This window comes from Mya arenaria, chromosome 16 (assembly GCF_026914265.1).
Source record: "Mya arenaria isolate MELC-2E11 chromosome 16, ASM2691426v1".
Classification (NCBI taxonomy): Eukaryota; Metazoa; Mollusca; class Bivalvia; order Myida; family Myidae; genus Mya; species Mya arenaria.
This window is the reverse complement of record NC_069137.1, coordinates 30,395,402-30,423,035: the sequence shown is the minus strand read 5'-3', so window position 1 is coordinate 30,423,035 and position 27,634 is coordinate 30,395,402. Positions and strand designations below refer to the sequence as shown.

General features: G+C 41.6%; 2 protein-coding genes across 2 annotated transcripts in view; both read left to right on the top strand.

The window, feature by feature from the left end:
- The window catches only part of LOC128221552 (uncharacterized), a 76,055-nt gene extending 68,338 nt beyond the window's left edge, over positions 1-7,717 (top strand). The window contains exon 8 of the mRNA XM_052930158.1: positions 2,386-7,717. Within this exon, the coding sequence (XP_052786118.1) occupies positions 2,386-5,445 (3,060 nt within the window). The 3' untranslated portion in view covers positions 5,446-7,717. The remainder of the gene's footprint in view (positions 1-2,385) is intronic.
- A 9,110-nt stretch (positions 7,718-16,827) lies between these two features.
- Positions 16,828-27,634, top strand: part of LOC128222483 (aminopeptidase N-like) — a 114,458-nt gene continuing 103,651 nt past the window's right edge. Inside the window, exon 1 of the mRNA XM_052931507.1 lies at positions 16,828-16,982. The gene's annotated coding sequence lies outside the window, so the exon portion shown is untranslated. The remainder of the gene's footprint in view (positions 16,983-27,634) is intronic.

Sequence of the window (27,634 nt, the reverse complement as noted above, 5' to 3'; positions counted from 1 at the left end):
TATGTAATAACTATGTGAGGGCTAACCTGAACGGGTATGTAATAACTATATGAGGGCCAACCTGAACGGGTATGTAATAACTATATGAGGGCCAACCTGAACGGGTATGTAATAACTATGTGAGGGCCAACCTGAATGGGTATGTAATAACTATGTGAGGGCCAACCTGAACGGGTATGTAACTATGTGAGGGCCAACCTGAACGGGTATGTAATAACTATGTGAGGGCTAACATGAATGGGTATGTAATAACTATGTGAGGGCTAACATGAATGGGTATGTAATAACTATGTGAGAGCTAACCTGAACGGGTATGTAATAACTATGTGAGGGCCAACCTGAACGGGTATGTAATAACTATGTGAGGGCCAACCTGAACGGGTATGTAACTATGTGAGGGCCAACCTGAACGGGTATGTAATAACTATGTGAGGGCTAACCTGAATGGGTACGTAATAACTATGTGAGGGCTAACCTGAACGGGTATGTAATAACTATGTGAGGGCTAACCTGAACGGGTACGTAATAACTATGTGAGGGCTAACCTGAACGGGTATGTAATATATATGTGAGGGCCAACCTGAATCGGTATGTAATAACAATGTGAGGGCCAACCTGAATGAGTATGTAATAACTATGTGAGGGCCAACCTGAATGGGTACGTAATAACTATCAGAGGGCCAACCTGAATGGGTACGTAATAACTATGTGAGGGCCAACCTGAATGGGTACGTAATAGCTATGTGAGGGCTAACCTGAATGGGTACGTAATAACTATGTGAGGGCTAACCTGAACGGGTACGTAATAACTATGTGAGGGCCAACCTGAACGGGTACGTAATAACTATGTGAGGGCCAACCTGAACGGGTACGTAATTACTATGTGAGGGCCAACCTGAATGGGTATGTAATAACTATGTGAGGGCTAACCTGAACGGGTATGTAATAACTATATGAGGGCCAACCTGAACGGGTATGTAATAACTATGTGAGGGCCAACCTGAACGGGTATGTAATAACTATGTGAGGGCCAACCTGAACGGGTATGTAACTATGTGAGGGCCAACCTTAACGGGTATGTAATAACTATGTGAGGGCCAACCTGAACGGGTATCTAATAACTATGTGAGGGCTAACCTGGACGGGTATGTAATAACTATGTGAGGGCTAACCTGAACGGGTATGTAATAACTATATGAGGGCTTACATGAATGGGTATGTAATAACTATGTGAGGGCTAACCTGAATGGGTATGTAATAACTATGTGAGGGCCAACCTGAACGGGTATGTAATAACTATGTGAGGGCCAACCTGAATGGGTACGTAATAACTATGTGAGGGCCAACCTGAACGGGTATGTAATAACTATGTGAGGGCTAACATGAATGGGTATGTAATAACTATGTGAGGGCCAACCTGAACGGGTATGTAATAACTATGTGAGGGCCAGCCTGAACGGGTATGTAACTATGTGAGGGCCAACCTGAACGGGTATGTAATAACTATGTGAGGGCTAACCTGAACGGGTATGTAATAACTATGTGATGGCCAACCTGAACGGGTATGTAATAACTATGTGAGGGCTAACCTGAACGGGTATGTAATAACTATGTGACGGCTAACATGAATGGGTATGTAATAACTATGTGAGGGCTAACCTGAACGGGTATGTAATAACTATGTGAGGGCCATCCTGAACGGGTATGTAATAACTATGTGAGGGCTAACCTGAACGGGTATGTAATAACTATGTGAGGGCCAACCTGAACGGGTATGTAATAACTATGTGAGGGCCAACCTGAACGGGTACGTAATAACTATGTGAGGGCTAACCTGAATGGGTACGTAATAACTATGTGAGGGCTAACCTGAACGGGTATGTAATAACTATGTCAGGGCCAACCTGAACGGGTAGGTAATAACTATGTTAGGGCTAACATGAATGGGTACGTAATAACTATGTGAGGGCCAACCTGAACGGGTATGTTATAACTATGTGAGGGCCAACCTGAATGGGTATGTAATAACTATGTGAGGGCCAGCCTGAACGGGTATGTAATAACTATGTGAGGGCCAACCTGAACGGGTACGTAATATCTATGTGAGGGCCAACCTGAACGGGTACGTAATAACTATGTGAGGGCCAACCTGAATGGGTACGTAATAACTATGTGAGGGCCAACCTGAACGGGTACGTAATAACTATGTGAGGGCCAACCTGAATGGGTATGTAATAATTATGTGAGGGCCAACCTGAGCGGGTATGTAATAACTATGTGAGGGCCAACCTGAACGGGTATGTAATAAGTATGTGACTAGAATTTGTTTACGCGTAGTTGCTGTACAGAATTTCCTATTTAAGAAAAAAATGTTCACGTTTCCAGAATCCGACGACAGCTGCTCCTTTTTACCTGGCACACTATAGCCAATCAGGGATGGGCCAGAACTTTCCACAGGCAGTGCCTTACAGAGGAAGTTACTCGAGGACCGGTGCACAAGAGCAAATGTTTGGAACTATTCCTCAAGGAAATAACAGGAACAATGCTGTACATACTGGAGAAATTATGAATGAATATTCTCCGACAAACGAAGGCATAATGACAAGTGAACAACAAAATTTCGGACATTCACCCCGCAGAGGAAATGGAAATGTACACGATCCATGGAGGGTTGAAGCCCGAGGTAGCTCTGACAGTACACCACCTCCCCAAGATTTTCAGAGGACTTATGATAGATATGGAAGTCTTCTGGAGAAAACTCCCGCCCCTCGACTGGGACCAGGTGCACCATTAAAGAGTGACATTATGCACACTGGTAGCGCAAACGGTGACGTGTACACTAGTAATGGTATTACCGATCCGGGTCAAAGTCAGTCTAATCATAGGCAGTTCGGGAACCATAATGATAAATATAATAATCAAGGACAAGCGAGTAGGGACAAACAGTCTCAACAGAAGCAAGCATGGTACGAAGGATATGGGAGTGTGAATATCCCGCCCCCACAAGATAATTCCAGATATAATATACAGAATGAACGGTATGGCGGCCTAGATAACAATTGGGCTCCTCAACCACCAAAAACCACCAGGCTACCGGTTGTGGATACCTCCACGCATAAGGAAACCAACAACAACAACGCTCGTCAAACAATAAACTCCTGGCGTAGAGCCCCTGTACACGATGCAATAGATATTACGCCTGTTCCGATTGACAAACCGGTGAACTTCTTCAAAAACCAAGATCATTCGTTCCGCCCCCCGGTTGTTATTAAAGAACGATTCACAAACTACGAGATAGGACATAAAGGAACGAATCAAAACGGCCCGACTGACACAAGTCGGAATATGAACACGCGCAACTATGACGTTCCACCGTCACAGGTCACTGCGAGCTTGGTTGACGGACGGAGCCAGCCACTAGGGGGAGATACCCCGACTGTACAAGTCCCATATGAGAAAATATACGACCCCTCCATGAAGTTAACCGGCCAGTTTGGAAATCGATTTCAAAAGTCGGAAACACCTAATGATTTTTGGTATCAATCAGGCGCTGGGCTGAACGACCTGAACGGTAAACCTCAAATGGCTGAGTCGTATGTAAAACCCGCAACTACGACACAGAAACCGGCAATACAAATCGAGATTGAGAGAAAGATGGCAGAATTAAAGAAACTAGAAGAACTGCAACGAATTAACAACAGACTTGCCCAGTTGAAATTAATGTTAGGGCTGCAGGTAGGAATAACACCTGTCACTACTACTATCGCAACAACTACAACAAGGGCCACTGAACCTTTCCATTATAACAACCTGCAAGATGGATCCATGTCTCTAAGCAAACTAGACCAGCTGAAACTGCTGTTGGGGCTGACTGAAACTCCAACCACCACTACCGCCCGGACCTCGGCAGCTCCCAGTTTCGACTCACAATATGGAGGAGATGCGTTTTCCCATGGCCTTTGGTACAACACGGAGCAGGGTCAACAGTCGATGAGCCCCACCCAGGAAGCGAAATTACAACAAGACCTGTGGATCAAGCTGATACGCGGAGATCAAGGGAAAATAAGGTCGAATGTTCTCAGCTTGCCATCGAAACCTACAACACAGAGTTATCAGACAACCACAAAAATACCAACAAACACTCAAGAATACATCGCAGATTTCAAAACCAAAATGCTGCAGTCAATAAGAAGTGCAAATGCGTTGAAGGGCGTTAGTGACACAAACGGGAATGTCAGTGGCCAAAGCGGGGTTAGCTGGCAGCAGAACCGTTGGAGAGAAATGTCAGCGGGAAATAGAAACAGCCAGAATGCGGGGCATCCCGGGCAGAGCTCCGTGAACGCCAGGCACTGGCAGCAGAGCGAGAGTGGGGCACAGCTTGGGTATCTTAAAAGCACCCCTGATGTTCAGACTATGCAATATGATTCTTTGTTGCCAAACGGTGCTAGATCAGTAAAAAATGTGGAGACGATTTATCAGACAACGACCCAAGCACAACCACACACTAATTCTCCATCCAAAAACAATCTGATTGCCGCACTGAGAAAACTCATCGCTGCAAGGAGTAAGTCCACGGGGCCTCCATTACGTGAGATGCACGTGGAAAATTATATAAAAAGGGAACGAATCAATATGACCACAACAGAGGCCCCGTCGCCTCAACTCCAGCCAAAGGCCGGAGACAGTAGCCCATCGAGAGGAGGAAACACATCACGCTTCTCCAAGGAACAGATGGATATGATCCGGAGACGGGTGGAAATGTTTAAACGAATGCGCGATATGAGAATATCGAGACCCACGCATATAACTAATACGCGAACAACCAACAACGACCGCCCGATACACCTGCCAAACACCAGGCCCAGCCACCTGGGAAGGTCTTCAAACCTTGGACAGGAGAAGAAATGGACAGCGAATAACCGCCCAACACACATTATCGACCATCCGAACAACAACCGACCAACAGTACACTCATTCTTGCAGTCCCCAAAACAGAATAATCTCAATTTAAGTGGAGCTGCGGACATAGTCAACAATGGTGGAACCACCCGCTCGTATCAGACCCCTCGCTCTATTGACCCCTCTAAGAGTTACCAAGGACACGGTTCTTCAACGACTAGAGTCCCATCAGCAAACGGCGCTCTGTCACCATTTCAGAAATTGTTTCTAGCAACGGCCGAAAAGAGGCTTTCGGCTTCCAAAGACATATCGGATCAGCATCGGGAACGAATAAAAAAGGAATCACCAGTTTCGAAAGGGGCGCCGCTCTTGGCTGAATCAACACGGGACATAGCTATCAAAGATTTAGGTGTTCATGGTAACATTGCAGAACAAACTGTAAAGGAAAACACTCAGAGAGTGAAACCAGGACCTTCCAATAAAGACGTTCTCTATAAATTATTGCAAGCATTGAGGGACAAAAACAGTGCCACCACAACTAGCTAGATTAACTTGTCAAATTGTGGTGCTCATACAAAAGTGTTTGTGCAGCTGTCGAGAAGAGCGCAGACCTGAAGGCGCTTGACATGCGCTCATTTGGTTGCTGTTGTTGTTTTCTGTTTTGTCTAATGTCGTGGAGTAGCACACAAGTGTATATTATCAGAATTATATTTGAAGAAAGCAGTAGTTAAGATTTTATAAAGTATACATTTTAACAAATTAAATGGTTTTATGCGACGCAGTTGTATAATAATTTACTCTGTGTAAGTACATATCAACAATCCGTTAACTGTTTTAGTGGTCAACGTTATACTGTGTAAAATACAAACTATCGGGGCAGCCACAATTTATATTTACCGCTTTACCTGATTAAAATCAATAACGATTGACTGCTTATTTACTGAAAAATTGAATAAGATTTTTTTAAATACTTTCTTTTTATTGGACAAAATGTAATATTGACCATAAACCAGTTATTGTTATTATTAAGTCAGTACTATAAACACTCTTTATCTCTTACAAAGACCTACAAGCTTGAATGTTAATATGATCCATACACTCTCTTAAAGCATTGCGAATGATCTTCACTTTGTTAAAACACATATTGCAGTAAAACGCATTAAAGGGGTAACAGGACTATATAAACCTCTAGGGGGCGCTGGGGCAAGCTTTAGTATAATTTTATGCATGTTTCACATCAGGGACACTTTTTCCAAATTTATGCAATGCTTTCAAAAAGTTGAGACATGAAACTTTGCAGGCATGTAGAATGAAGGTTAAACAAATAAAAAATCCTTAATTTGTTTTTGAAACATTACTAGAAACATGACTTTAAGAAAAAAATCCAACTGTCAGATTGAAAATTTGAGTGGCTAATTGGTGTTCTGGGGGTTATGAACTCTCTGATGTAAACATTACCACGTGCTGGTGTTTACATCCTTAGCAGCTTGCCTGTAGCAGACGACATGCCTCACTATCAAATACTGTAGTAACAAAAGTGAACAAACCTTGATAAGTTTTTATTCCACCTGAATATCCCAAAATTATTGATTGATATCATCAGCTTCATATGCTACATTTTAGTCTAATTGTTTTCTATGATATTAACACTTTTTCCTTTTGAAGCGTTACGTAATTAATAAGTCTGGTGAATCATTCCCAGGTTTAAATATGTAACATTGTTTTCATATTTGTCGTTTAAAAAAAATAATTATGAACCTCATTGCTTAAATGTTAGTTGCTCCTTCGCTTTCTATCAAAAGCTCTGTCATCATTGCAAATGTTTATATCCCAGCCAGGTAAAGTGAATATCTCCTATTGTTCTTCAGTCATGTAAACTATATATATATATATATATATATATATATATATATATATATATATATATATATATTTATATATATATATATATATATATCTTTGTCCTGATTATTTTGTTCCATATTTTGAGTCTTCTTATTCTGCCCAAAGTTATTATTTTAAAGGAAGGCAGTACCTAGTTCCATGTCTTGCAAATGTTCATGTATAACTGTGTTTGAGTTTCCTCCTTTTTGACTCAAAATGTGCATTTGATTTCCAGTTATCAATACACAAACCAGATTCCAGCCAGTGACATTTAATTACCAATTAAAGGTGTCAACACTATCTGAATTGTTTCCTTGCTGAACTCGTTTACAATAAGGTTAATTTGTACTAGGGTTGTGGATGCATTCAATAAAGCATTATTATAGTATGTTGGCAATATAATTAGTTTTGGATTCCGGACTGAGAATACCCCTTGCTATTTTGGACTGGAATGAGAATGTTGATTCTAAACATTTGAGAGGGATGTCCAATACAAAAAAAAAAATTAGTCGAAATAACAAAATGCCAGTCAGGGACAAGAAAACAATCATTTCAAAGAAAACATCTGTTAAAGATGGCTTGGTCATCTTTATTTCATATAGAAGATTGTAGTGTGGGGAAACACATCGTCTGCTCTGATCAGCCCTGTATGTTTACATTTCTCTTGTGTGTGCTAAAGATAGAACACTGAGTTTAACAGACAGGTACATAGCTCAGGGAATTCACAATAAGCCACTCCCCATTTACTCGCTGCCGAGGCAGCGAATGTTGCCCCTTTAAATACATAATAAACTTACAGAAATCTGAATTTGCGAGACAGGAGTTGAACATTTAGTTCTTCCCCCCTTTATGTGTTTGTTGTATTGTTTTTGTTTTATTTGTGTTAAGTGAAGATCTATATACTGGTTCATTTTGCAAATAAACAATAGATTGTTTAAGTTATTGTTAGAAATGCCCTTAGAACATTCTTCTGGCGAGACGATCTTGAGTTCTGTAACATAGATGAAGAAGAGAGTCTCAGTTTACTTATTGAAAGTGTAACTTTCGGACTTATGATTGATTAAGTTCGAGTGTATTTAATAGAAAACGGTGAACATCCACACCAGTATCTTCGAGTAGCGAATCATTTACTGCTACGAGTAAAGTCACAGTAAATGTGACCGATGCCCATTAACATACAACTTACATGAGCCATAATGGAGCTTTAAAGGACATCAGTCCCTATATGAATCTGCTTAGTGGAACACTAGTGAACACTATTCCAAATGTTCAGCTTGAATATATAGTGGTTAATTGTAAGTATGTACGAGTATTAACAAAAACAATCGGTTTGTTGGGACGCGGTCCCTCATCTTATATGACCACACTGCTACATAGCGCATGCATCTAGCATGTTGGGACGCGGTCCCTCATCTTATATGACCACACTGCTACATAGCGCATGCATCTTGCATGTTGGGACGCGGTCCCTCATCTTATATGACCACACTGCTACATAGCGCATGCATCTTGCATGTTGGGACTCGGTCCCTCATCTTATATGACCACACTGCTACATAGCGCATGCATCTTGCATGTTGGGACGCAGTCCCTCATCTTATATGACCACACTGCTACATAGCGCATGCATCTTGCATGTTGGGACGCGGTCCCTCATCTTATATGACCACACTGCTACATAGCGCATGCAACTTAAAAGGAGATGCATCAACAAAATATTTCAAACAATATGTTATTGTATATATTGTCTTGATGCAAAGAGCTCGTGAACAATATGAACATGAATGAAGAAAACAATCAATATGGAGCTTAATCTTAAAATGAAACATACTCAAATAAATAATATAGTAAAACATATCCGAGAATAAACAATATAGTAAAACATACCCGAGAATAAACAATATAGTAAAACATACCCGAGAATAAACAATATAGTAAAACATACTCAAATAAACAATAATAGTGAAACATGCTCAAAATAACAATATAGTGATACATGCTCGAATAAACAATATAGTAACACATACCCGAATAAACAATATAATAAAAGATACCCGAATAAACCCAATCAGTATAAACAATGAACTTTCACAAGCATAGGCTTTTTAAGGTTGTGAGATAAGCCAAATCTTAAGTTATTTCTTCTTTTTTTCCAGAGTTTAAAGCTATACATCACGTGTAGAATACTTTACTTTGTTAACGGGTATCCTTGTGACAGATCATTTTCATAAGGGGAGTTTAAAGTTAAATGTAAATGAGGAGGGAAATTAAATAGGACTCAATTGGGAGGAGGATTACACTGTACTTAATTGAGAGGGGGAGTAGCAGTTATAGTTAAACTGTATTTAATGGGGGAGGGGGAATTACACAGTACTCGGTGGAGTAGGCGAGCTACCCAGTTCTAAATGGTGTAAGGGAGTTATACGATACTCGATGTGGCATGGTATTGAATGGGGTAGAGTAACTGACTGTACTCAGTGGAGTAGGCGAGTTACAAGGTGCTCAGTAGGGTAGGTGAGTTACAAGGTGCTCAGTGGGGTAGGTGAGTTACAAGGTGCTCAGTGGGGTAGGCGAGTTACAAGGTGCTCAGTGGAGTAGGCGAGTTACAAGGTGCTCAGTGGAGTAGGCGAGTTACAAGGTGCTCAATGGAGTAGGCGAGTTACAAGGTGCTCAGTGGAGTAGGCGAGTTACAAGGTGCTCAGTGGGGTAGGCGAGTTAAACGGTGGTCAATGGAGTAGGCGAGTAACACGGTATTCAATTGGGTAGGCGAGTTACAAGGTGCTCAGTGGAGTAGGCGAGTTACAAGGTGCTCAGTGGGGTAGGCGAGTTAAACGGTGGTCAATGGGGTAGGCGAGTTACATGGTATTCAATTGGGTAGGTGTGTTACACGGTATTCTATGGAGTATGGGTGTAACACGGTATTCAATGGGTTAGGGGAGTTAAACGGTATTCAATGGAGTAGGGGAGTTAAACGGTATTCAATGGGGGTAGGGATATTACACGGTATTCAATGGGTTAGGGGGAGTCAAACGGAATTCAATGGGGTAGGGGATTTAAACGGTATTCAATGGGGGTAGGGTTATTACACGGTATTCAATGGGTTAGGGGAGTCAAACGGAATTCAATGGGGTAGGGGAGTTAAACGGTATTCAATGGGTTAGGGGTTTTACACGGTATTCAATGAGTTAGGGGAGTTAAACGGTATTCAATTGGGTAGGGGAGTTAAACGGTATTCAATGAGGTAGGGGAGATAAACGGTATACAATGGGGGTAGGGGTATTACACGGTATTCAATGGGTTAGGGGTTTTACACGGTATTCAATGGGGTAAGTGTGTTATACGGTATTCAATGGGCTAGGGGTGTTACACGGTATTCAACGGGGATAGGAGTGCTACACGGTATTAAATGGGGTAAGGGTGTTACTCTGTATTAAATGGGGTAGGGGTGATGCACGGTATATAATGGGGTGGGCGAGTAAAACAGTATTCAATGGGTTAGGGGAGTAACACGGTATTCAATGGGGTAGGGGTGTTACACGGTATTCAATGGGGTACTGGTGTTAAACGGTATTCAATGGGGTTAGGGAGTTAAATGGTATTCAATGGGGAAGGGGAGTTACACGGAATTCAATGGGGTAGGGGTGTTACATGGTATTTAATGGGGTAGGTGAGTTTAACGGTATTTAATGGGGTAGGGGAGTTAAACGGTATTCAATGGGTAGGGGTTTTACACTTTATTCAATGGGGTAGGGGAGTTAAACAGTACTCAATTGGGTAGGGTTGTAACACGGTATTGAATGGGTGAGGCGAGTTAATCGGTTTTCAATGGGGTAGGGGTGTTACACGGTATTAAATGGGGTAAGCGAATTAAACGGTATTTAATGGGGTAGGTGAGTTAAACGGTACTCAATGTGGCAATGGTGTTACACGGTATTCAATGTGGTAATGGTGTTACACGGTATTCAATGGGGTAGAGGTGTTACACGGTATTTAATGGGGTAGGCCAGTTACACGGTACTCAATGGGAAGGCGAGTTACACGATAATCAATGAGGTAGGCAGTTACACGGAAATTGGTTGAATTCGGTGTTACACTGTTGTCAGTGTAGAAGAGGAGGTACACGGTACTCAAATGGGATCGGAAGTTAAACGGTCATCAATGAGGTAGGGGAGTTAAACGGTCATCAATGAGGTAGGGGAGTTAAACGGTCATCAATGAGGTAGGGGAGTTAAACGGTCATCAATGAGGTAGTGGAGTTAAACGGTCATCAATGAGGTAGGGGAGTTAAACGGTCATCAATGAGGTAGGGGAGTTAAACGGTCATCAATGAGGTAGTGGAGTTAAACGGTCATCAATGAGGTAGGGGAGTTAAACGGTCACCAATGAGGTAGTGGAGTTAAACGGTCATCAATGAGGTAGTGGAGTTAAACGGTCATCAATGAGGTAGTGGAGTTAAACGGTCATCAATGAGGTAGGGGAGTTAAACGGTCATCAATGAGGTAGTGGAGTTAAACGGTCATCAATGAGGTAGGGGAGTTAAACGGTCATCAATGAGGTAGTGGAGTTAAACGGTCACCAATGAGGTAGTGGAGTTAAACGGTCATCAATGAGGTAGTGGAGTTAAACGGTCATCAATGAGGTAGTGGAGTTAAACGGTCATCAATGAGGTAGGGGAGTTAAACGGTCATCAATGAGGTAGGGGAGTTAAACGGTCATCAATGAGGTAGTGGAGTTAAACGGTCATCAATGAGGTGGTGGAGTTAAACGGTCATCAATGAGGTAGGGGAGTTTCACGATACCCAATTGGGATGGGAGTATCACGGTTCTCAATTGGGTAGGAAGTCACTTGGTATTCAATGAGGTAAGCGAGTTAAACGGTATTTAATGATGTAGGTGAGTTTCACGGTACTCGATGGGGGATGGGAGTAACTTGGTACTCAATGAGGTAGGCGAGTAACACGGCATTTAATGATGTAGACGAGTTTCACGGTACTCGATGGGGGATGGGAGTAACTTGGTACTCAATGAGGTAGGCGAGTTACACGGCATTTAATGATGTAGACGAGTTTCACGGTACTCGATGGGGGATGGGAGTAACATAGTACGCAATGAGGTAGGCGAGTTACACGGTACTCAATTGTGTAGGGATGTAACATGGTACTCAATGAGTGTTGGGAGTTGTTAACACGGTAATACATGGGGTAGACGAATAACACGGTTATCAGTGGTGTAGGGGTGTTACGCGGTACTCAATGGGGGATCGGAGAAACACGATACTCACTGAGGTCGTGGTGAAACACGGTCCACACTGAGGTGGGGGAGTTACACAATACTCAATGGGGTTGGCGAGTTACGCTGTATTCATTCGGATAGGCGAGATACACATTAATCGATGAAGTAGAGGATCGAGTTACACAGTACTCAAGGGGGTCGGTAAGTTACACGGTACTCGTTGGGGTAGGCGAGATACACGGTACTAAATGAGGCAGCGGAGTTACAAGGTGCCAAATTCTGGCGTTGCTAATGTATGTTTCGCAATCGAGTACCAAATTCTGGCGTTGCTGTTATCTGTTCGCGATGGAGTACCAACTTCTGGCGTTATTGTTGTCAGTTTGCAATTATGTCGTTATTATTGTCTGTTTCACGATGGAGTACCAAATTCTGGCGTTGCTATTGTCTGTTTTGCAATGGAGTTCCAAATTCTGGCGTTCTTGTTGTCTGTTTGCGATGGAGTACCAAATTCTTGCGTTTCTGTTGTCTGTTTCGCAATAGAGTACCAAATTCTTGCGTTGTTGTTGTCTGTTCGCGATAGAGTACCAAATTATTGCGTTATTGTTGTCTGTTTTGCAATGGAGTACCCAATTCTGGCGTTGTTGCTGTCTGTTTCACGATGGAGTTACCCAATTCTTGCGTTATTGTTGTCTGTTTCGCAATGAAGTACCAAATTCTGGCGTTGCTGTTTTCTGTTTCGCGAAGGAGTACCAAATTCTGGCGTTCTTGTTGTCTGTTTGCGATGGAGTACCAAATTCTGGCGTTTTGTTGTCTGTTTGCGATGGAGTACCAAATTCTGGCGTTCTTGTTGTCTGTTTGCGATGGAGTACCAAATTCTGGCATTATTGTTGTCTGTTCGCGATGGAGTACCAAATTCTGGCATTCTTGTTGTCTGTTCGCGATGGAGTACCAATTTCTGGCGTTTTTGTTGTCTGTTTGCGATGGAGTACCAAATTCTGGCGTTCTTGTTGTCTGTTCGCGATGGAGTACCAAATTCTGGCATTCTTGTTGTCTGTTCGCGATGGAGTACCAAATTCTGGCATTCTTGTTGTCTTTTTGCAGTGAAGTACCAAGTTCCGGCGTTTGTGTGTCTGTTCGCAAGGAGTACCGAGTTGGCTGATTTTGTGTTTGTTCGCAAGAATTACCAATAGCTTTCAATGATATTCTGGTCGATTGACTTTCAACATTTCAATCTTCCCCCCGAAGTCAGAATAATCTTGTATATAAACGACGGGGGGATCGAATATACTCAATCCGAACTTTATCTGACATTTTCTGAGATAAGTGTAGCCGCTTCGGTATGAAGCAAGACAAAATACAGACATAATTCATGGCCATCATAAATATGGTTTCGACAAGTAGCTGCTTGTAAGTGGTATTATATATATAAAATGTCTTTGATGTGGCAAACAGATATGGAGCTATTGCTCTAGATTCATATTGGTTTAAAACTTCATAGTTTTAATATTTCAAACACATCGCCGATAAAAAAAAAAACGAGATGAGCTTTAAAGCGACATTGTCAGCAATAACTTTTTTATATCCTGAGAATAATGACATAAATTGAAGGAACATTATGGAAACATTTATCGAATATATTGATTATTTCATCACATAATCTTAATGCCGACTTGATGCGTTTAAAATAATATGTATTGATGACAATACCATTACAATTCGTCAAAAATAATTCGACAGTATATAAGATTATCTTCGATATTTAAATCTTGTGAATTGTGAGGTCTTCATGGCACAAAACACGAGCATGTAAATGTTGAAATATTACACTATGCTATTATCTATGCGTATTGAAAATACTCATGTTTAGATGCACATGTGCCCAGGGAAAAGATGCCTTGCCCAGAGAGCGTTCAGATGCCCATGTGACCGAGGGCCAGAGGCCCGCAGGAAATGTTCAGAGTTCTCCAGATGCTACGGATTCCCCTGAAAGGAGTTATAGAGGCCTTCACCAGAGGGCGTTGAGATACCCATGTGACCGAGTTATAGAGGCCTTCACCAGAGGGCGTTGAGATGCCAATGTGACCGAGTTATAGAAGCCTTCACCAGAGGGCGTTGAGATGCCCATTTGACCGAGTTATAGAGGCCTTCACCAGAGGGCGTTGAGATGCCAATGTGACCGAGTTATAGAGGCCTTCACCAGAGGGCGTTGAGATGCCCATGTGACCGAGTTATAGAGGCCTTCACCAGAGGGCGTTGAGATGCCAATGTGACCGAGTTATAGAGGCCTTCACCAGAGGGCGTTGAGATGCCCATGTGACCGAGTTATAGAGGCCCTCACCAGAGGGCGTTGAGATGCCCATGTGACCGAGTTATAGAGGCCCTCACCAGAGGGCGTTGAGATGCCCATGTGACCGAGTTATAGAGGCCTTCACCAGAGGGCGTTGAGATGTCCATGTGACCGAGTTATAGAGGCCTTCACCAGAGGGCGTTGAAATTCCAATGTGGCCGAGTTATAGAGCTCTTGACCAGAGGGCGTTCAGATGCCCATGTGACCGAGTTATAGGGGCCTTGCCCAGAGAGCGTTCATATGCCCATGTGACAGAGTTATAGAGGCCTTGACCAGAGAGCGTTGAGATGCCCATGTGACCGATTTATAAAGACCTTCACCAGAGGGCGTTGAGATGTTCATGTGACCGAGTTATAAAGACCTTGATCAGAGGGCGTTCAGATCACCATTTGACCGAGGGCAACAGGCCCGCAAAAACTATTCAGAGTGCTCCAGATGCCTCTGTGACCGAGGGATAGAGGCCTTGACCAAAGGGCGTTTCAATGCCCATGTGGCCGAATTATAAAGGCCTTAACCAGAGGCCGTTCAGATGCCCATCTGACAGAGGGATAAAGACCTTGACCTGAGAGAGTTCTGATCCCCATGTGAATGAGGGATAGAGGCTTCGAACAGAGGGCGTTCAAATGCCCATGTGACTAAGGGATAGAGGCCTCGACCAGAGGGAGTTCTGTTTCCCATGTGAATTAGGGATAGAGGCCTCGAACAGAGGGCGTTCAGATGCCCATGTGACTAAGGGATAGAGGCCTCGAACAGAGGGCGTTCAGATGCCCATGTGACTAAGGGATAGAGGCCTCGACCAGAGGGAGTTCTGTTTCCCATGTGAATTAGGGATAGAGGCCTCGAACAGAGGGCGTTCAGATGCCAATGTGACTAAGGGATAGAGGCCTCGAACAGAGGGCGTTCAGATGCCCATGTGACTAAGGGATAGAGGCCTCGACCAGAGGGCGTTCAGATGCCCTTGTGACTAAGGGATAGAGGCCTCGACCAGAGGGCGTTCTGTTTCCCATGTGACTAAGGGATAGAGGCCTCGAACAGAGGGCGTTCAGATGCCCATGTGACTAAAGGATAGAGGCCTCGAACAGAGGGCGTTCAGATGCCCATGTGACTAAGGGATAGAGGCCTCGAACAGAGGGCGTTCAGATGCCCTTGTGACGAAGGGATAGAGGCCTCGACCAGAGGGAGTTCTGTTTCCCATGTGAATTAGGGATAGAGGCCTCGAACAGAGGGCGTTCAGATGCCCATGTGACTAAGGGATAGAGGCCTCGAACAGAGGGCGTTCAGATGCCCATGTGACTAAGGGATAGAGGCCTCGAACAGAGGGCGTTCAGATGCCCATGTGACTAAGGGATAGAGGCCTCGACCAGAGGGAGTTCTGTTTCCCATGTGAATAAGGGATAGAGGCCTCGAACAGAGGGCGTTCAGATGCCCATGTGACTAAGGGATAGAGGCCTCGAACAGAGGGCGTTCAGATGCCCATGTGACTAAGGGATAGAGGCCTCGACCAGAGGGAGTTCTGTTTCCCATGTGAATTAGGGATAGAGGCCTCGAACAGAGGGCGTTCAGATGCCCATGTGACTAAGGGATAGAGGCCTCGAACAGAGGGCGTTCAGATGCCCATGTGACTAAGGGATAGAGGCCTCGAACAGAGGGCGTTCAGATGCCAATGTGACTAAGGGATAGAGGCCTCGAACAGAGGGCGTTCAGATACCCTTGTGACGAAGGGATAGAGGCCTCGACCAGAGGGCGTTCAGATGCCCATGTGACTAAGGGATAGAGGCCTCGACCAGAGGGCGTTCAGATGCCCTTGTGACGAAGGGATAAAGGCCTCGAACAGAGGGCGTTCAGATGCCAATGTGACTAAGGGATAGAGGCCTCGACCAGAGGGAGTTCTGTTTCCCATGTGAATTAGGGATAGAGGCCTCGAACAGAGGGCGTTCAGATGCCAATGTGACTAAGGGATAGGGGCCTCGACCAGAGGGCGTTCAGATGCCCATGTGACTAAGGGATAGAGGCCGGGAAAATCGATTAACATTCAATCTCTGAGCAATGCAAAAGTCAACAGTGTGCTTGTTTTAAGGCACATGGTACGCGCCCAGCAATCAAAACATTAACTGTGAAATTGTTTAAATGTACTATGTACGAGCCAAGCAATAAAAACATCGACTGTGAGTTGGTTTAAAGTCCAAAGTCCCGTTTCTTGCACGTGGCAAGATTTGAGCAAGCTATGAAGGATTTGCACTCGGACCAAGAGAACAGTTTTCTTCAGTGTTGATGCCTGACAATTTCTTCTTTTTTTTTGCTTATATAAAGCCTCCTGCCATCCTTTGTACTGATTATGAAATAAATTTATATAAAAAAGTGTTTTTTATTTTGTTCGACAATCATTCGCCTCCAATTAACGCTGATAAAGTAAAGAAGATAGTGAACGTCCACATACTGCATTCATGATTTAATTAATTACCATTCATTAAAACAACGTAATAGCCATGCTCACATAATTATTATGTGCACAGTATCTCAACATTTGATTCAATATATTGTTGGTATTACTTGTCTGACATTGGTCATCGTAACTTCATATGCATTGAATATTTGACAAAATTGGGATAAATCGTATCTTGTAAGTATTTTCTATTATTACATATCTAAAGTTAATTAATTCTTATCAAGCTTTGGATTTGAGTTTGATATTAATTGTTTGTACTTATCAATATCTGAACATGTTTACTATGTATATCATGATCCTAGTGCCCATAACTAGGACTCATAGACACTGGTTTAAACTTGTAGAGGAGTTGCACGTTGTGTACTCAAATCGATAAGCGCCATCTTGGAGGGATAGAGGTCAGACATCACTAAATAAACTTCCTATATATTCTATGGTCAATCGACCAATGTGCATGTAATCTAACACTGATTTCTATTGCGTGCGACCCACAACAACGTATATGGGGAGAAATATTGTGTACTTAACATTAAACAACGATAGAAAACAGTAACGTTTCTTTGAATAAAAATAAAAATGGTTGAACGTAACCACTACGTACTCGGTAAAATGACAATATCCGGTGTACGAGGACAAACAATGCGGTTAAAATGTAATCAATAAAAAGTATATCGAGTAGATCCAGCATGATCAGCATGTTATTGAAATCCAAACCATTCAGCATCAAAACCTATAGATACGGAAGGTAGCCAATGGTGTGAGATGGTATAACCACGCTTTGATTCACGGCTATGTGTTAATTAAAACAAGTAAGGCATGTATCAAATAGGAACTTTTAAATTGGTGTAATTTGTCCTAGACTGGTGAGCGCAGCCATATTGGCGTCTATTTGATAATGTTATAAGTTTAACTAATGCATCTATTAAATTAGAAAATTAATCATGAAAATTTGACAACTATTATAATTTATCATTTCACCTGTTTATGTATGTTTGAATATAATTGCACACACTAACGCAGTTTGCGGTACAAAATATGTCAGTTTAACTGATAAATAAATGTGTTTATAGCCTACGTAACTTAATTATCATACGACTGACATAGAAGAAGCAGAGCATTTCAAAGAAACCGTCGAAATAAACCATGACACTCACAATATACATCTAATAAAGAACATTCTTTGGAGTATGCAGTTTGTATATTAGTTTATGTTACAGTTCTAAAAAACTGCATTAAAAATGGGAGTAGGGAATTGGTCCCAGATTGGATTTTAAGTTCAAAAGTTCTTTATTAGATGTGTATTTCCTGTTATTTCTTTCTCTTTATACAGCTTTCTTCACAAAGTATTTTAGTGTCGAAACTGATGCTTTAACTCTGAATCTGTTTTATGTATATTAACATTTTAAAAGGTTGTTTTTCTCCTTAAGATAAGTTGTTGTAAGATTGATCTTATATCTATCTCATATTTATATCGCTCTTTATTGTGTTGTCAATAATGCCACCGAGTGAGTTATTTGTGTATTGGCATTGTTCTAATAAAGCTTTGACCTTGACACATACACTTATAACATCTAAATACATCAGTTGGTGTACTTGCTTAAGGGTTGCTTAAGGAAATTTCGTTAAGAAATCAAGATTTTGCTTAGTTGCATTAAATTTTGTAAAATAGATTAAAATACCACTTAAAGCTGCACTCTCACTCTCTGTCAATCTTTGAGATTGCAGCTTTAACGTCTTTCTTAATGATTTGCTAAAGTCATTATTTGATTCACAGACTTATAACAAAAATGAAGATTATTTTTCGTGAATCCGATCCCTGGTTCCGTACCCTCAGACTTGGATCGCTTAACGTGAGTACTGGTTCAGTACACTGAGACTTGGACCGCTTAAGATGAGTGCTGGTTCAGTACACTGAGACTTGGATCGCTTAACATGAGCACTGGTTCAGTACACTGAGACTTGGACCGCTTAACATGAGTACTGGTTCTGTACACTGAGACATGGATCGCTTAACATGAGCACTGGTTCTGTACACTGAAACTTGGATCGCTTAACATGAGCACTGGTTCTGTACACGGAGACTTAGATAGCTTAACATGAGCACTGGTTCTGTACACTGAGACTTGGATCGCTTAACATGAGCACTGGTTATGTACACTGAGACTTGGGCCGCTTAACATGAGCACTGGTTATGTACACTGAGACTAAGATAGCTTAACATGAGCACTGGTTCTGTACACTGAGACTTGGATCGCTTAACATGAGTAATGGTTCTGTACACTGAGACTTGGGTCGCTTAACATGAGTACTGGTTTAGTGGTAACTTAGTTCTGGTTCTGTGCACTGAGACTTAGTTCGCTTTACATTAGTACTGGCTCTGTACACTGAGACTAAGATCGCTTTCCATGAGTACTGGTTCAGTGTAAACTCATTACTGGTTCTGTACACTGAGACTTAGTTCGCTTAACATGAGCAATGGTTCTGTACACTGAGACTTAGATCGCTTAACATGAGTACTGGTTCTGTACACTAAAACTTAGATCGCTTAACACGAGTACTGGTTCTGTACACTGAGACTTAGATCGTTTAAGATGAGTACTGGTTCTGTACACGGAGACTTAAGTCGCTTAAGATGAGTGCTGGTTCTGTACACTGAGACTTAGGTCGCTTAAGATGAGTACTGGTTCTGTACACTGAGACTTAGGTAGCTTAAGATGAGTACTGGTTCTGTACACTGAGACTTAGATCGCTTAAGATGAGTACTGGTTCTGTACACTGTTCTAAAAACAACAAGATGAAACTTATTGAGTATATATCCTTGATAAATAGAAGCTTAATGAAGTGAGTAAAGGTATTCATGATTATTCATTAAATGATCTACAGTTAACAATATTCCCCTATATCCGCATACAATCTAAGGCATTATTACTAATATCACTACATTTCAATTAAATATATTATAATATACACCTGTATGCCGCGGATGCTGGTCAACTTTGCTTGATCATATGACACGTCGGTTTCAAACCAAAAAGTCTTGTTCCGTAATGATCAGCTAACAACATGCAAACATATATATTTATTATCATATTATACTTACAACATCACGCATCATGTAAATGCTGGCCTGTACGGTGCTGGTTGGGTATTTGTTGTCGATTAATTTATTTTTCTGCATGCATTTAGATTGCTTTATTGCACTTCGTCTCTTTTTGGAAATACACTACCAACCACGCGTTTTTGCTCTCGCGGGAGAGATTGCGCCATCGCGGACAATCGAGGCGATATATTATATATAAGATATATATTATAAACACGGTGGTGAGCGTTATCGCCGCGTTCGACTTCCGAATATATGCACGCGGCGTATCGCCGCGATGTGGCCTAACCGCGATATGCAGGTATTTCAACAGGTAAAGGTGGTACAGATAGATGATTGTACATGTGCATTGAACCGTGAACCGTGCTCGCATAATGGATTCCACTTGATTGCGAGGGTAAACAATCTCATCCCCAAAACTTGATAATTATGTCGCTGGAATATTGAGTTTCATTAAAGTATTTTAATAAGTTAATTCATACCAAACATATCTGCGAAAGGGCTTTCAAGCCTTTGGGGAGATTTTGTTCTAGTAGCTCCGTTCGTTTTTCTTCATACCCGAAAAGTGCATATAACATTCAATGAAAGACATCGCTCTTAAATAAATACTAATTACACAAACCATAGAAAATCGACTATGAACGTGCGCAGTTTTATTACAATATAGTACTCATTCACAATCACACAAGTTTAACGAAGGCATTCGAATTTCAGATTTTTTCGAACAAGGGGACAGTAGTAGTGTTTGAAAATCGGACTCCATTTGCTATCGATAATCGAATCGAATCGGACCAAGCATTTCGATTTGCTATCGGACAATAGTCGAAAATGCATAATATTAGTAATGAATACATTGTTTATACATAGTTTCATCATGATCATTTAAATGGTTTAACCTGGAATTAGCACGGGTGATGCTATAGTCATGCTATTTGCGCTAGTCTTTAATAACTTAACGAAAAGACATTACAACACAACACATAATTAATAATTGCACAACAATTTCAAAATGATGCACACCGCGTCAAGTAAGTTATTTTAGCATTTTATCGATGTAAAAGCATATTAAACATTTGTGAACCAGCTTAACATTCAATAACCTGTTATATTGAACATTTCTTAAGAATATCTCAATAATAAAACTTTCACAGAAAAGTAGATTAGTTAATTACAAAAAAATACCAAAAAAGGTTTCAAAAATAAAGCATCGAGCCAGGATCCCCGGTATTTGCAGGTGAGACCAGACCCGCTTCACCTTGGAGACAGGTTATTAAAGAAGGTTTTATGAAATATATAAACAATTAAAAACAATTTGTAATTTTGGGAGGGTTTGTAAGTTTTTAAGCAAAAGTGTTTACATTCACCGCATTTCATTCGGAGCTCCTCGGCCATTTTTATCGAAAACAACCTGGGATGTATGCCGGTTCATTGGTAGAAGTAGTTCGTAAATTTTTGAAGTATATCATTAATAAATTGTAGTGTTTTAGCTTGTATTGAATCATCTAAGTTTAAATTGCCAGTGAAGTGTATAATTGCAAACATAATTAAGATTCCCAAGAGTAAAGTTATTAAGTTTAACTGCTAAAACAAATTACTACGCGATCTACGGAGTATATAAACCGTCCATATACATCCGCCCAGGAATCGAACCCGGGTTGTCCGAGCGTTGGACTGTTAATCGGACAACCCGGGTTCGATTCCTGGGCGGACCAGGTCACTTCTGTTGTGATTGGTTATGAAATCCTTTCTACGACCATTCGCACTGTACCACTGCCCCTAGCATGTACAGAAGTTGTCAGTTCCTTGCAGAAGTGAAGGCACCTAGTACTGGTTAACCGCCCAGGATATGTGTGCGGTGGTTGAACTGTCACTCTGGGACCCTTCAATGTGCTCACGCCGGGACCCGGAGTATAAACTACTAACATCACCGATGTTATTTTCGATAAAAATGGCCGAGGACTTCTGAATGACCGCATTTGTGTAAGAAAGTGACCTCCCTTGTTAACATGAACTCAACGAGAATTTACTGGAAAGAAAAAAAACAACAACATTTACTCGAATTTTGCTACAAAGCAAGAAAATACGTTGTTACCGGAAGTAACATTAGCGACATCGATTTTAGACAACCACTATCGATTGTCGCCGACATAGCATTGTCAGCGACGATTTATCGATTTTACTCGATAATCGTTTCATCACTAGACAGTAGCGTCTTAATACTTCAACAGTTGCAAAGTGTTTTTATCAAACTACGGTTTGAGTACCAACAAAGATTTTTAGATAACGGATCGAGTTTGAGTTTAATAAACTGACTAGAATTATATATATAGGACGGAAATAAAGAAAACGCCTTTAGAAAATTGTCAGCTACCATTATTACTGTTAATTAACTTTTCGCATCGCCGCGTATCGCGGTGGCTCGACCCGTTTGAACGCGATGGAAGAACACGGTGGGCATTATGCTTCAATCGCCTCGTATAGTGAAAATTAGATCAAAAAGATAACGTCAGCGGTAAGGAAAAATCGCTGCGACATGCGAAAAGTGCAACAAACGCATGGTTGGTAGTGTATAGTCCGAATATTTTTGATATTCTTAACACTTTATGGCCATAATACGATATGGTATCTCCGAGAATCTTGATCATAAACAGTGAAGTTACGTTACGCAAAATGTCTTTGCCTCAAAGATGGCGGCTAACCGGTGCGTAGGTGACAATCACCAGCGGGTGCAACCACTTTTCTTAGATGTTATCGATGGTTAAATTACAAATACAAACATAAGCGTAAATTAGGGTTTCTGTCATCAACCGTGTGCGTGCATATTAAAAGCAAACTGAATGTAAAGTTCAGATTTTTATATAAATGATATTGGTTTTAATCAGGTGAAGCGTTAGATATAAACAGTAAATGGCCAAGTAGTGGGTAGTTTATACAATTAAGTGGTCGACATTGTATTCTTACCAACGAGATACATTTTATCTTGTAAATCGGCTGTCAGCCGTAATCAATTTAAATCGAGTGAAGCGGTAGATATAAACAGGGGCTGGCCAAGGTAGTGGGTAGTTTACACAGCATAATGTACACCACTGAAAAAAACGTAAAGACTTTTACATGAAGTATGTAAGAACAGACTAACAATTTTTAACCAATACCAAGTGTAGACCACTAAAAACGTCGCATCAAACCATATATTATATAGTAGACACTAACAATCTTTAACCATTACATACACACAGGTTAAACATGAGGCAGTTCAACATTTAAACAAATGTCATTCTGCGCATGTTCGCGGTTATTCAAATATTTTACAGTGAAACGAATGACAACTAAGCGTACTGTTTACCTGCTTTACTGTTTATCTTGTGAATGGTGGTAATGCAGTTTAGCATGTATACAGAACATGTGCATTGGCTTAAAAGTGCTTTAAATGCGTAAACAGATCGCGTCATTCAAGTGTAACTTAAATGTGCAGAAAATTAATGCAAACGATAGGATATGCAAGGTTGCATTGCAGTAAAAAAGGACACTGAATAAACAAGTTCATGTTATGACTCGGAAACCAACGACTGACATATTCCATCAATAATACACATCGTCAGATATCCACGACTGACATATTCCGTCAATAATACACACTGTCAGATATCCACGACTGACATATTCCGTCGAAAATACACATCGTCAGATATCCACGACTGACATATTCCCTCGATAATACACATTGTCAGATATCCACGACTGACATATTCCCTCGATAATACACATCGTCAGATATCCACGACTGACATATTCCGTCGATAATACACATCGTCAGATATCCACGACTGACATATTCCCTCGATAATACACACTGTCAGATATCCACGACTGACATATTCCCTCGATAATACACATCGTAAGATATCCACGACTGACATATTCCCTCGATAATACACATCGTCAGATATCCACGACTGACATATTCCGTCGATAATACACATTGTCAGATATCCACGACTGACATATTCCGTCAATAATACACACTGTCAGATATCCACGACTGACATATTCCGTCAATAATACGCATCGTCAGATATCAAATTGCCAGATATCCACGACTGACATATTCCGTCGATAATACACATCGTCATATATCCACGACTGACATATGTCTTCGGTCAGAAACAATGTCGGATATCCACGACTGACATATTATATCGATCATACAAATCGCCGGATACCCACGAATGACATATTCCGTCGATAATACATATCGTCGGATATCCACGACTGACATATTCCGTCGATAATACACATCGTCAGATACCCACGACTGACATATTCCGTCGATAATACACATCGTAAGATATCCACGACTGACATATTCCCTCGATAATACACATCGTCAGATATCCACGACTGACATATTCCGTCGATAATACACATTGTCAGATATCCAGGACTGACATATTCCGTCAATAATACACACTGTCAGATATCCACGACTGACATATTCCGTCAATAATACGCATCGTCAGATATCAAATTGCCAGATATCCACGACTGACATATTCCGTCGATAATACACATCGTCATATATCCACGACTGACATATGTCTTCGGTCAGAAACAATGTCGGATATCCACGACTGACATATTATATCGATCATACAAATCGCCGGATACCCACGAATGACATATTCCGTCGATAATACATATCGTCGGATATCCACGACTGACATATTCCGTCGATAATACACATCGTCAGATACCCACGACTGACATATTCCCTCGATAATACACATCGTCGGATATCCACGACTGACATATTCCGTCGATAATACATATCGTCAGATATCCACGACTGACATATTCCGTCGATAATACACATCGTCGGATATCCACGACTGACATATTCCGTCGATAATACATATCGTCAGATATCCACGACTGACATATTCCCTCGATAATACACATCGTCAGATACCCACGACTGACATATTCCCTCGATAATACACATCGTCAGATACCCACGACTGACATATTCCCTCGATAATACACATCGTCGGATATCCACGACTGACATATTCCGTCGATAATACATATCGTCAGATACCCACGACTGACATATTCCGTCGATAATACACATCGTCAGATATCCACGACTGACATATTCCGTCGATAATACACATCGTCAGATATCCACGACTGACATATTCCGTCGATAATACACATCGTCAGATATCCACGACTGACATATTCCGTCGATAATACACATCGTCAGATATCCACGACTGACATATTCCGTCGATAATACACATCGTCAGATATCCACGACTGACATATTCCGTCGATAATACACATCGTCAGATACCCACGACTGACATATTCCGTCGATAATACACATCGTCGGATATCCACGACTGACATATTCCGTCGATAATACACATCATCAGATACCCACGACTGACATATTCCGTCGATAATACACATCGTCGGATATCCACGACTGACATATTCCGTCGATAATACACATCGTCAGATACCCACGACTGACATATTCCGTCGATAATACACATCGTCGGATATCCACGACTGACATATTCCCTCGATAATACACATCGTCGGATATCCACGACTGACATATTCCGTCGATAATACATATCGTCGGATATCCACGACTGACATATTCCGTCGATAATACACATCGTCGGATATCCACGACTGACATATTCCGTCGATAATACATATCGTCAGATATCCACGACTGACATATTCCGTCGATAATACACATCGTCGGATACCCACGACTGACATATTCCGTCGATAATACACATCGTCGGATACCCACGACTGACATATTCCCTCGATAATACACATCGTCGGATATCCACGACTGACATATTCCGTCGATAATACATATCGTCAGATACCCACGACTGACATATTCCGTCGATAATACACATCGTCAGATATCCACGACTGACATATTCCGTCGATAATACACATCGTCAGATATCCACGACTGACATATTCCGTCGATAATACACATCGTCAGATATCCACGACTGACATATTCCGTCGATAATACACATCGTCAGATACCCACGACTGACATATTCCGTCGATAATACACATCGTCGGATATCCACGACTGACATATTCCGTCGATAATACATATCGTCGGATACCCACGACTGACATATTCCGTCGATAATACATATCGTCGGATACCCACGACTGACATATTCCGTCGATAATACACATCGTCAGATACCCACGACTGACATATTCCGTCGATAATACATATCGTCAGATACCCACGACTGACATATTCCGTCGATAATACACATCGTCAGATACCCACGACTGACATATTCCGTCGATAATACACATCGTCAGATACCCACGACTGACATATTCCGTCGATAAAACAGATCGTCGGATATCCACGACTGACATATTCCCTCGATAATATACATCGTCGGATATCCACGACTGACATATTCCGTCGATAATACACATCGTCGGATATCCACGACTGACATATTCCGTCGATAATATACATCGTCGGATATCCACGACTGACATATTCCGTCGATAATACACATCGTCAGATATCCACGACTGACATATTCCGTCGATAATACACATCGTCAGATATCCACAACTGACATATTCCGTCGATAATACATATCGTCAGATATCCACAACTAACATATTCCGTCGATAATACATATCGTCGGATACCCACGACTGACATATTCCGTCGATAATACACATCGTCAGATACCCACGACTGACATATTCCGTCGATAATACATATCGTCGGATACCCACGACTGACATATTCCGTCGATAATACATATCGTCGGATATCCACGACTGACATATTCCGTCGATAATACACATCGTCAGATACCCACGACTGACATATTCCGTCGATAATACACATCGTCAGATACCCACGACTGACATATTCCCTCGATAATACATATCGTCAGATACCCACGACTGACATATTCCCTCGATAATACACATCGTCGGATATCCACGACTGACATATTCCGTCGATAATACATATCGTCGGATATCCACGACTGACATATTCCGTCGATAATACATATCGTCGGATATCCACGACTGACATATTCCGTCGATAATACACATCGTCAGATACCCACGACTGACATATTCCGTCGATAATACACATCGTCAGATACCCACGACTGACATATTCCCTCGATAATACATATCGTCGGATATCCACGACTGACATATTCCGTCGATAATACATATCGTCGGATATCCACGACTGACATATTCCGTATCGTCGGATATCCACGACTGACATATTCCGTCGATAATACACATCGTCGGATATCCACGACTGACATATTCCGTCGATAATACACATCGTCGGATATCCACAACTGACATATTCCGTCGATAATACATATCGTCGGATATCCACAACTAACATATTCCGTCGATAATACATATCGTCGGATACCCACGACTGACATATTCCGTCGATAATACACATCGTCGGATATCCACAACTAACATATTCCGTAGATAAAACCCTTCATCGCAAATCCTCGACTGACTAAAACTCACGTATGACATATACAGATACAGGAAAGGAATGCGGAGCATTAAGGCAACTTAAAACTGCAGGGGTATCGTCATCATAGACGGGTGGGATAACTTCACCAAGGACGGGAGGCATCTTCACCAATGACGG